The sequence below is a fragment of the Chelmon rostratus genome, chromosome 6, assembly GCF_017976325.1.
Source record: "Chelmon rostratus isolate fCheRos1 chromosome 6, fCheRos1.pri, whole genome shotgun sequence".
In the NCBI taxonomy this organism is placed as follows: domain Eukaryota; kingdom Metazoa; phylum Chordata; class Actinopteri; order Chaetodontiformes; family Chaetodontidae; genus Chelmon; species Chelmon rostratus.
Genome location: NC_055663.1, coordinates 10,493,127 through 10,504,705, shown reverse-complemented (window position 1 = coordinate 10,504,705; position 11,579 = coordinate 10,493,127). Strand labels below are relative to the sequence as shown.

The following is an 11,579-nucleotide window of genomic DNA, read 5'->3' as shown; positions in this document are numbered from 1 at the left end:
AATGTACTTATACTGTATATAATAATGAAATATTTACACCGAAGCAGTTCAGAAATGATTTAACATCAAAAAGCAACTTTTAAAATGCTTTATTGTGTGAGTTTCCTATATATAGTATATTCATGTATATATTTATGTACTCCCTGAAAAGGACATTCTGCATAAAGAGGGCTTTTACGTTTGATAAAGTAGGGCTACATTTTGCTTATAATGCTTGTGCATCTTTGCTCATGTACGCAATAATTTTGAATACAGGATCTTTACTTGTGAGTAAGTACTGCTACATTATGGCATTGTCATGTTCACATCAGTACACGATCTACATTAAATACTTTCACTGTATAGTTTTACCAGTTCTAGTACCCTATATCCATTTAGTTAATTGGCTCATGTAAGAAGTAGGCAGACAATATTTTTGGGTACGCTTCACATCAAACTTCTGTCGTATTCTTGATAAGTGCAATATCCATAATTATAGCGACATCATGTGGTCTATAAATGTAAATTGCAAAAAAAAAACAAAAAAAAAAAAAAACGGACGGACATTGCGTACAGAACCCATGGGGCGAACGGCGGAAGTGGCAGTCATATATAAAACCTGGAATACGTTTTATTAACGGAACGGATTAAGTGAACACAATATGAAGTCGTTTTTGGCTTAATCTGTCAGACATATAGAATCTCTGATGAACACCAATCTGTCTGAATATTTTTAATCTCTTGCTAGAATCTTATTTTAAACATATCTTTTCAGAGCCGTGAGGCTGCCGTGTGTCATAAGCATTGTCATATCTTCACCTGCTAAACATTGTTATTGAACCAGATAAACTCAAACTTCACTAATGTTAAATTTTAAAGTCAAACTCTTCCTTCTAATCTATTAAAACATATCATTTCTGATTTTGTTTTGAATTTATATGAAAGAAGAGCGTGGAGTGTCACCATTGTTGTACAAAACCAGGTTAGTATAATTTTATGAAATCGTCTTCTTTTCGCGCATGCCGACAAATATGTTAATATTAAAACGGCTATTATTACTATTATTTATCTATTGAATTTTGTAGCAGCATATTGTCAACCCACGACCTAACGCAACATATCGCCCTTGCTGTATATACTGACGCTTTGTAATCACACAAAGACGGAAGTACGCACAAGCGAGTCCTCTCATTCTGAGGACTCTCTGGACCCTTTAATTTGTCCGTCTCGCTCTTAGTCTTTACCAAAACCCGGTGTTTGTCATGGCTGAGTTTTTAGAGTCTTTCTTTCAGTAGGCCTTAATCATACGAACATTTTGATGGATTTGGTCTTAGTTTGTGGCGTTACATCATCGCAGAAGGGCAAGTTCGTCTTTCAGTCATCTTGGTTGGTCAACGGTAGTTAACGTTAGGTTAGCTAACTTCGCTAGCGTGTGCTAACGTTCACGTAAGATGATGAAGTAAAAGTAGCGTTAAATGTTTAACATACAGCTTTCCTTCCTATGGACTGTGTTTGTGAAAGTGTTTCCCTTAGAGCTATCTAAGTGCCGTTTGGTAAGTTAACACTTAGCCGCGAGCCATCTTATCTGATTTGTAAGCTAAACGCTAACGGTAGCACACAGCACTCTTGCTTTTGGAGTTTCGTTTGATTCGCTTCAGCCAGCTCGCATCACCTGCTGCTAATATGATGGACTTTGATAATATATTGGATCTCGCCTCGCAAAACCAGGGCCTCAGCAGTGTACAGGTGAGTTAAAGACCGTGACTTGCACTCTATTCGCTCAAGCTAAACAGTAAAGTGAGAATTTGAGGATAAGTCTGTGGGCAGACAAATGCCAGCTCATCTGTCAGAGTCCCATCTGGTAATGTAGCTACACGCCGAGTTCCCCCCTCGTGACCCTGTATGCTAGGTTACGAGGACGTTTACACAGACCTGTGTGCCTGTCACGTTTTTAGATCACCAAGCAAAGGTGATCATCAGACTGACCTGCTGATAAATGAATTATCTCCTCTTTACTAATTCGGTGAGCCCTGTCAAAAGGAGCATTTCTGTTGCTTTGTGACGAATGAAGTTTTTTTTTTTTTTTTTCATTTTTTTGTTACTAAGACACTTGAGCAATGTCAAGAGCTGTGTGACCACTCAATTATTAGTAAGCTGTAAATATCCATGCATTGTATCTCCCTCTTTCAGCAGAAGAGATACAGTTTACAAGCTGGACCGCCCAAAAAGGACCCAAGGTCGAAAGGTGTAAATCCTGCTGCTGTGCAGGCACTTCTGAAGAAACAACTCCATGAGACCAAAAAGAAAGGTATCAATACGAAATTAAGTTGATATCATTTAGGAATTTGATACACATTCACATCACATACACACTGCACAGAAAGAATTCTTCATTGATTGTTTTAATATTTCTCTTTTGTTTTTGTTTAAAAAAAAAAAGAAATTCAAAGTAAGAAACAGAAGGAGGAACTACTAGCAAAGAGGGTTGAGTTGAAGTCAGACCGCAAAGCACGAGCCATGGCTTCCAGAACTAAGGACAATTTCAGAGGCTACAATGGTATCCCAGTGGTACCAGTTCCTAAGAAGAGGAGGTCAAAACAAGAAATGCAGGAAGACGCCTCTATGAATGAGGAAAGATTCAGAAATAACTCAATTGACCCAGAGGACGATGAGGACAATTATGAGTATGAACAGACAGATTCAGAGGCAGAACAGGAGCCTGAGCCGCTGAGGCAGGGGAAATCCACGGGTGTCAGTAGTAGCGGCAAGCCCTCCACTAAAAAACCCAGTGGGCCACCAAAGCCTGCTCCACCTCCCATGAACTTTGCCGACTTACTCAAATTGGCCGAGAAGAAGCAGTTTGAGCCGGTTGAGCTAAAATCCAAGCCAGTGAAAAAAGAAGGAAGGCTCCGCACAGCTGATGAAATAAAGGAACTGGAGATGGAGCGCAAGGCTAAGAGACAGGACAAAGACCCAAAGGCAGAGAGAGAAAGGGACAGCAAGTCCCAGTCCAGCTCTAGTTCAATAAAAAAAGGCACTTTAGAGAGGGAGCAGAAGAACTGCAAACCACAAAAGAACTCCTTAGATAAGCCAAGTTTGCCCAGTGGGTCAGGAAAAAAGTTGCGCCAAACACCGATTAGCAATAAAGACAGAGAAAGAGAGAGGCCCAAGACTTCTCATAGTGATAGAGATAGATCCAAGACAAGCCTGTCTAGTTCATCAGGTGCCATAAACAGTAAAGTTCCTTCGAAAGCCACGTCTTCTCAGGTTTCAGCCAAACAAGGGGGCCCAAAGCCCTTGTCTAGCCACAAATCTAGCACCTCAAGTGACCTTAACTTTAAAAAAGAAAGCTCATCATCATTTCAAGGAAGAGCTTCAGGTATTCCTGGGACCAGGTCTCCTGGTACAGCTATAACAGGCCAAAGATCTCAACATGGGGCCTCCAATCAGACCAGGCCTAGTCAGGGTAGCTCATCGAAGCAGGGACCTACAGCCGGAGGCCTCAAGTCTGGAAAGGGAGAACCACTAAGGCCTGGAATTAATTCTCCAGTAAAATCAAGTGGCAATTCAGTGATGAGACCTTCATTGGGCGGCCCTCCTAAGGCAGGGAGCCAACCTCAGGCAAGGCCTGGAGGCACACTCCAGACAAAATCTGGTGGCATCCCACAGGCAAGACCTGGTGGGAGGGGCATGCAAGGTCACCCAGCAGGTAGTGCATCCAGACCTCCAGGGATTGGACCTGGTCAGCCTGGTCGTGGAGGAGCAGTACCCGGACGATCAACTGGAAGCATTGGATCGGGACCTGGAAGACCCAGGTGCACTGTGGTGTCAGAGACCATCTCATCCAAGAATGTTGGTGGGCCCAGACCTGGAGTCCCTCCTCGGCCAGGCATGCCACAGAGACCTGGTATGCCACAGAGACCTGGTATGCCACAGAGACCTGGTATGCCACAGAGACCCGGGATGCCACCCAGACCGGGAATGCCACCCAGACCTATGATGAACAGACCACCAGGTAAGAACCAGAGAACTGGATGTGTCAATTGTTTGCTGTGAGTAGACATTTCAGTAGTACTAACCTTCAGTTACCTTGAGTTACACAACACATTTCAGTACAGCATTGCACAGTGTCAAAGTTTGTACAGATAAAGCTTCTAACAAGGATAAAACAGATGTTTCGTTTCAGGGAAATCACTTGACAGTACCAGTTATTATGGCCTTCATTGTGTGCTCTGCATCCTCCCATAGAAACATTCTCTGTGGTCACCCAGCAACAAAACAAAAAGTTCTGAAAGTTCATGTATGTCACGTGAAATCAAATCATTTGAACTCAATGACTGCACTGAAATTGTCTGATGTTAATGCAGTTTTTGCACATGATGTACGAACAAGATAAAGAAGCAATAGAAGTGTTTCATATGAAGTATTTCCACATGTATTCACAGCTTATACAGACTGTAATGTACCAAATAAGTGATTTCATAGTATTGTATTATACACAACAAAGAAGATTTTAAACACTTAATTTTTGGCTCATGATGCACATTGGCGACACACTACAATGGACACTGTGACACAATGAATGCAATGGAATGCATGTTTTAATATAATGTAATAATATCAACAGCTGCTGGCATTTTGTAAACAGATTGGAACAACACAGTCCGTAGGGCAGAGCAAAGGGTTTGTTTGCCAAATCCAAATGAAGCGTGTCAGCAACACTCTGCAGCCTTTGTCGTTATTCCTGGGTCAGAGAGTGGTGACCTTTCTCACACAAATAAACAAAACCTCATTTAAATGTCTTTAACCTTTTTACTGTGAAATTGATTTTCTTAAACTCAGGAATTCTCAAATCACTAGCTTGCTAGGTTTAACATTCCCCAACTCCCCAAGCAAGACTCAATGTTCTCTTTCATGCAGTGTGTTAACTGTACAGCCACATGCAGTGAAAAGGCAAACGCCAGTACCCTGCATACTGAAAATGAATTTCTGTATTTATTATCCAGGTACAATGCTACCACCCATCACCTCTGCATACAAGAGAAAATATGAGGATGAAGATGAGTATGACTCAGAAATGGATGATTTTATTGATGATGAAGGAGAAGAGCAAGAGGAAATTTCCCGGCACATTAAGGAAATTTTCGGCTATGATAAAAACAGGTAAGCGTCGTCCCCATATATTTGGTTACAAGTTATTTCACTGTATGGTAAATCATATTCTATATGAAAAAAAGAAACTTTTGTCCTCCTCAGATACAGGGATGAGAGCGACTATGCACTTAGATTCATGGAGAGCAGCTGGAGAGATATGCAGAAAGAGGAGGCGAGGAGGTAAGGCGAAAACACACCTGACAGTTCTAAAAGGTGTACTATGCAGGAACTGTGTCTGCCATTTTCATAGCTTCGTAGATGAGTACTTCTTAGTGTCTGGCACCTGGTCGCCACCTTTTCATAAAGGCCCAACTGCGACTGCTCAAGGGTTGCAGCCCAGAAACTGTGCTAACACAGCAATGTGCATACACTACCACACACCTGCCGTGGGTCATAAGTGATGATTAATAAGGGATTCATTTTATGTGAGTCTATAGTTGTTTCTTGCAAAAATCCTGCATAATATACCTTTAACACTATGTTATGTACTTTTTGTCTAATGAGCTGTAATTTTTACTCTTTAACATTTACAATTGTTTTTCTGTATCCCTCTGCTTTGCTACTTTAGCCTGAAAATGGCGGTGCAGGAAGATCAGGAGGAGGAGAGAAGAGAGCAAGAGGAGCTTAAAAGAAATATCAAGAAGAGAAAAAAACAATGAATCCCCTTCGCTGTGGAGATGAATTATAAAAAAACACTGTCTCCCAAAAGACAGGACAGCGGGTCTGCCAACACATGAAGCCCGCTAACTGTGTCCCCCTTTCCCTCTGCTGCTCTCTCTGCTACCCTCCCCATGTTTGGACAAAAACTCAGTGGAGTGACTCATGACATTGGCTCAAGAGGGAAAGTGAAGAATTTTAGTCTAAGACGACCTAAAAAAGTCAAAGACAAAATATGCACAAGTGATTCAGGCATTAGTCCGTTGGGATGTGATGAAAAGTTCTCACATTTTCATTATTAGATTATTTATTTCCCCCACAGAGTGCAGGGTTTACACTATCCAATGGTCCCGATTTCTCAAAGGAAGAATATGGAAGAGTATGTTTTGTTTTTTTAGACTAACAATGACATACAGTCTCAAGTGTTAATAACATGCTATTTTTGAGCAGAAGTTGATGCATATTTTTCCAAACAAACTTTGATTGTAAAGTCAATTGAATATGCAGAAAACATTACCACTTGATGTGTTGTGTGCTTGTCTTTAAAAGGATTTGAGAGAATGATTACATAAAGGGTTTTATTTAATTGTTCAGTTTTATGTCAATGTTTCTCAAAGTATGACAATCTTGGTAATATATGCATATTGAGGTTGTACCACAATTGCCATTTGTAGAAGATATGATTTTTGCGCATTGAAAGCAATGAGATATTTTTTTCTCTCTTATATATATTGCGTGGAATAATGTTTAATATTTGCTTTTTTTTTTAAGTTATTGATTTAAGTGAAAGAAACTTAATGATTGTCGATGTTGTTTGTAACCGTAGACTGAGTGCAACATGAGCAATAGCGCAAACCTGAGCATTGGATGTGGCGTAATCGGGCGTCGCGCCTTTTCGTCCTTCTTGGTTTGCCGTAGATGACGTTTAAAGTGGGAGGAGTTCGTCGTTAATCCTGAAAGTTTGCGGAAGTTTGGTTTTATATGTGAAGTTAAAGTCCGTCGGCAAGAAGATAAAATCACGAAGACGCCTAATTTTTTCGGTGCAATTCAATAGATGGACCTCCGTTCGGAGAAAATTCAGCGGGTCCTCTCTAAGGTCAGTTATTTACAAGATTGCCAGTTTTGAAAACTTATTAAGAATTAATACTGTTTTGTTATCGATGCAGCTATCAGCACAGCCGGCCAACCTTAGTTCATGTGTGCTGCTGTCATTCTTAACCAACTGGTTGAACCAGCTCTGTTACTTAACATGTGTTGGGAAAACATTAATTACACGGAAATGTGATAAAATTTAAGTCGAAAACGAACTGCTAAGTGTTAGCATTTCCCGCCTCAAACAGATCCAGTCATTGGAAGGTTTTCCATGTACACAAAGTCACTGCCCGCCTCAGTGCTTCATAAAGTGAGGATAGCCATGAAAGCTGATTCAAATCCTATCGTTCAATAATTGTTTTTAGAATCCCATTAGCTCAGAAATCCACTGGTTCCAGTGTTGCTTGTGGGTCACTAGTATCTGGTCAGATGACAGGACATCTCATTTAAAAGTGATGGGAGGCAGGGTGATAACATGATCTACTGAACTCCTCAAGAGCTGAGCAGAGTCATATTATTGAGCCTGGACTGACTGATGGGTGGTCTGAAGCTGCGGATTTACACCTCTTCACAATAACAAAACATTAGATAAAAATTAGTCATTCATACACACACACAAACAGCCATTCACATACTGTATATAAACGCCTTCATCTCAGCAGCCACATAAGAGTCTGTTTTTTTACCTCTGGATGTTAGTACAAATTCCATGATGTTGCTGTTGAGGAGCTGCAGAAAATCCATCGCATCTACCCTGGGATGAAGCCATCCACAGGCACATACAGTGAGTTTTTCTCGGAAAACACATTTCATTCATCTTTGAGAGACCTCGACAGGTGACAGCAGTGTTTGTCGCTGAGAACCGGTTCTTGTCCGTTTCAGCATTTACAGACAACACCCAAAAAGATCTCCTGAAATTGATTGGCAACCTCCCTGTCCAGTATGAAGGTAAGTCTGACCTCTGACACCAGAGACTGTCCACAGTCTGGGAGAACGGGTTTTAGCATGTCATGTGTGAGACCATTCTTATTTCCTGATGACAGCATCTCTATCTTAAGGCCGCACCTACAACTTCCCCATTCAGCTGTGGCTGATTGACTCATTCCCCTTCACTCCTCCCATATGCCTCCTGAGACCAACCCCTAACATGGTCATCAGGGTGGGCAAGCACGTTGACGTTCGAGGACGGATCTTCCTGCCGGGGCTTCACAACTGGGATTATGTAAGGTTTGATGCTTTTTGGGTGGAATTTAAAATTGCATAGAAGACATTCTGAGATGTTTTTAAATCTGTTTTTTCCTGCTATTTAACAGCCCAAGTCATCCGTGGTGGATCTTCTGACTGAGATGATTGCCAAGTTTGAGGAGGATCCTCCGCTGTCCTCAAAGACCACAGGAAACAGTCAAGACCCTCATGACCTTCTAACTTTTGTCTCCAATCTCCAGATCAGTGATGGTGCGTCATTTGAGAGGCCGCTTTGCTGTTGATGATCAATAATCAGATAATTGTATGCTATTGTTAACTCAACTCGTGTCTATTTCAGGTTCAGCCAGACATCACAAACAACCTCTCAACCAAGTCTCAGTGATCGGGGGAGGAGATTTAGGAATGGCATCAGTGATGAGCATTTTATCGAAGGTAATCCCCTTTTTACATTATATGTCAGGGATTTTAATCGAGAATGTATATATAACCAGCTTGCATTAAATCTCAAATTCTCATATTCTAATGCTGATTTTATTCTCTTCTTCTTCGAATTTATCCAGTGTAACGTGGATAAACTTGTTTTCATTGACGTTGCTGAGAGTTCCACCAAAGGCGGCAGTACAGATCTAGAGATATTCAATCTGCCCAAAGTTGAGGTAGCCAAAGGTACGTCACTTTGTGCACTGTCTCACTGGAACAAAGAAGTGCCTCTTGGCTGAGTCATCGCTGACGTCAGATTGTCCAAACATGGCTGACTGGCATTTTGCTTGGGGAGCCTGTCTTTGATGACACACCTCTGTGACAACAAGCTTTCGCTGAATCCCAATCAGCTGTGGCTGTCTCTGAACTTTGACCAGTCAGAGGGATAACAGAAAGCAATGTATGCATGTGGGTTGAGTCGGGGGTTAACACAGGAACAGCAATGTTTTGAGCTTCAGCTGGTTTTGTACAAGGTTTGCTGTAAGGTGTGTGCAGGATTTAACTACCAATGACTCTCCTATGTTAGATTTTGCAGCCTCTGCAGGGTCCAAGGTCGTGGTGGTGACAGCGAACGCATGGAGCGGCGAGCAGTCCTATGTCAGTGTGGTTCAGACCAATGTGGACCTGTACAGAGGAATCATCCCAAATCTGGCACGTCTCAGCCCCACAGCAGTCATGCTCATCGCTTCACAACCAGGTTGGTGCTGGAGTAGAAGACACTCCCTCTCAGGAATAGACCGCTGCGCTCATTAACCTTTTCCGTATCGTCAACTCTGTTCTCTATCTCATCCAATTCCAGTGGACGTCATGACCCATGTCGCCTGGAGGCAGAGCGGCCTGCCTCCGACGCAGGTGATCGGAGCAGGATGTAACCTGGACTCAGAGCGACTTAGTCACATTCTGGATATTAACCTGAACACTCACAAACTAGCGTGGGTCATAGGAGAGCTTTCAGACAACAAAGGTGAGTCAGAAAGGATCAATTAGATATTTACATGAATGTCTGACTGGCTCTTGCTCTTCCATTCATCTTTCATTTCATTCATCTCTTATTCGCCCCTCACTTGTTGTCTTTTCATTGTTTTATCATCTGACGTCTATTTAATTTGTTTTGAATTGTATTGGCACGACCAGTAATGCTGCATGACCTGCTCATCGGGTGTGCTCTTTCCATTCTCGAGTTTGGAAATGATGCACATGACTGAGCCTGTCAGTGTCTTTGTCTTGCAGTTGCTGTGATGAGTAACACCGGGCTGAGCTCCAGTGCGCAGCCAGAGATCGCATCAGGATCCAGCTCTACCAAACCATTGTTAGACAGGTACTGGCATGAATTAGTATGACCTGGAGTAAAGGATTTATCTGTTGTTGAGTCAAGTGGGGCTGCACATCTCCTTGATCATGCGTCTCCAATTCATGATGGATTTGGCATTAAAATGTAAAGTTTAAAAGCACACATTTTCCTGACGCACATCTCTTTGTGCTTTGTAGAGCGTTTGAGCTCATGAAGAATCGAGGCCAGCGCTCGTGGTCTGTGGGTCTGTCCGTTGCTGACATCACAAACAGTGTCCTGACAGATAAGATGAAGACCCACTCTGTCTCCACACTGGCTCAGGTAGAACCACCAAGTGTCTCTAATGAAAACTGTGGCATCATTCCCACTGTGAACCTCACTATTATCACGTGTTCTGTTGCGCTGCATTTTATTTCCCAGCGTGTATGACAGAAGTATCAGTGCTTGACACTGAAGTGAAGTTGTGGTTGTCTCATCCACAGCTGTAAGACCTTTGCCTTGGCTACGAATTTTGAGAACATTTGTTTTAGAGTGGTCAGGCAGTGACTCTGGGAGAGCAAGTGAAACTTAAACTACTTTTACAATCTTGCATGAACTGTATGTTGTGCCGTTAGCATAGGCCTGAAGCTGTGCATGTATTGAGGTACCTTTTTAAAAGGCCATTTACATTGACTGCAGAAGATGTTACATGGTTGTCTGCGTTCTGTTTGCTTTAGGGCTGGGGTGGCATAGGTACAGAGGTGTTCCTCAGCCTGCCGTGCATCATGGGATCAAAGGGTTCCACTCGCTTGGCTGGAGTGTCACTCGGACAGGAGGAAGACTCCAAACTGCGGGACAGCGTCTCCTCCCTTTCTAACCTCATGAGTCAGCTCAGGATATGAATTTTGCCTTAACTGAGCCGCCTGGGAGCAGCAGCTGCTGCTTACTGGCAGGGCAGTTTTCCATTCAGCACCCACACTAGATGGACTCTGCCTGTACCGACGTTTAATGCAGTTTCAGTTAGCTACTTAAGACTGGTACTTATAATTACTGTCTTCAATGTGCAGACTTTAATCATAAGATTTGTCTCTATATTGTCCTTGGATACTGTGTATTAAATGTGGGTTTAAGTAATCAGAAATATCAATGTGCAGATTGCTCCGAGAAGTTATTGTCTTTGTCTCTCACAATTTGGAACATGTTAAATGAATGCACTGTTGTGTTTTTTGAAAGTCATGAAATTCTATGCAAAAGCATCTCACAAATATTGTTGTTTATTTTTCGGATTAACTATATTTTTGCTAGGAACAGCTCAAGTTGAATTTGGCCTACACTGCTTTTACTACAGATGTGTGCTAATGTCATAATATAATGTATTTTTTTTATACTAACCCATACTTTAATTTCTCTGGAGAAAATCAAGATGTTTGCAGATGAAGTATGAGGCATTTATATTATATATATATAGTATAGGGTGCTGGTGTTGAGTCATTAGATTGCCTCATTGATGAAGTACAGCTCATACACTTTCATGGCCTTATTAACCGTCATATTTAATGACACAAAAAGCTTTGTGGAATGACCATATATTTAAGATGCCTTTGCTCTTACTTTTGTTTGTGTGAAATACTTTGCACAGCTTGAACCTAAGATATGTACAGTAAGACTACATGATTTTGTGGGGTGTGCAATAAATATCTGAAACCATTAATGTATTGTTTTTGTGGAAAAGAGAAGACAA

At 41.8% G+C, this 11,579-nt stretch overlaps 2 protein-coding genes across 3 annotated transcripts; both read left to right on the top strand.

Moving 5' to 3' along the window:
- The first annotated feature begins 1,188 nt into the window (after positions 1-1,188).
- Positions 1,189-6,630, top strand: spty2d1 (SPT2 chromatin protein domain containing 1). Of its 2 annotated transcripts, none has more exons than XM_041939177.1 (6): positions 1,189-1,725; positions 2,173-2,287; positions 2,420-3,994; positions 4,986-5,142; positions 5,236-5,313; positions 5,702-6,630. In XM_041939177.1, exons 1-6 carry the CDS (start codon positions 1,663-1,665, stop codon positions 5,790-5,792), a joined length of 2,079 nt encoding a protein of 692 aa, XP_041795111.1. In that variant the 5' UTR covers positions 1,189-1,662; the 3' UTR covers positions 5,793-6,630. The 2 variants fall into 2 exon arrangements, with proteins under 2 accessions (XP_041795111.1, XP_041795110.1); XM_041939176.1 differs by having other exon boundaries at positions 2,170-2,287; positions 5,702-6,629.
- Positions 6,631-6,736: 106 nt separating this feature from the next.
- Positions 6,737-11,543, top strand: uevld (UEV and lactate/malate dehyrogenase domains). The gene is made up of 12 exons (XM_041939178.1): positions 6,737-6,886; positions 7,582-7,666; positions 7,765-7,830; positions 7,941-8,104; positions 8,196-8,337; positions 8,426-8,520; positions 8,649-8,754; positions 9,095-9,265; positions 9,368-9,532; positions 9,799-9,886; positions 10,057-10,180; positions 10,576-11,543. The coding sequence occupies exons 1-12, from the start codon at positions 6,845-6,847 to the stop codon at positions 10,738-10,740; spliced, it is 1,413 nt and encodes a 470-aa protein (XP_041795112.1). The 5' UTR covers positions 6,737-6,844; the 3' UTR covers positions 10,741-11,543.
- Positions 11,544-11,579: the final 36 nt, after the last annotated feature.

Coding starts and splice junctions, on each gene's coding strand:
- spty2d1 (XM_041939176.1), top strand. CDS start 1,663: ATGATGGACTTTGATAATATATTGGATCTCGCCTCGCAAAACCAGGGC. Junction 2,288..2,419: donor CCATGAGACCAAAAAGAAAG/GTATCAATACGA, acceptor AAAAAAAAAAAG/AAATTCAAAGTAAGAAACAG. Junction 5,314..5,701: donor CAGAAAGAGGAGGCGAGGAG/GTAAGGCGAAAA, acceptor TTGCTACTTTAG/CCTGAAAATGGCGGTGCAGG.
- uevld (XM_041939178.1), top strand. CDS start 6,845: ATGGACCTCCGTTCGGAGAAAATTCAGCGGGTCCTCTCTAAG. Junction 8,755..9,094: donor CAAAGTTGAGGTAGCCAAAG/GTACGTCACTTT, acceptor CTCCTATGTTAG/ATTTTGCAGCCTCTGCAGGG. Junction 10,181..10,575: donor CTGTCTCCACACTGGCTCAG/GTAGAACCACCA, acceptor TGTTTGCTTTAG/GGCTGGGGTGGCATAGGTAC.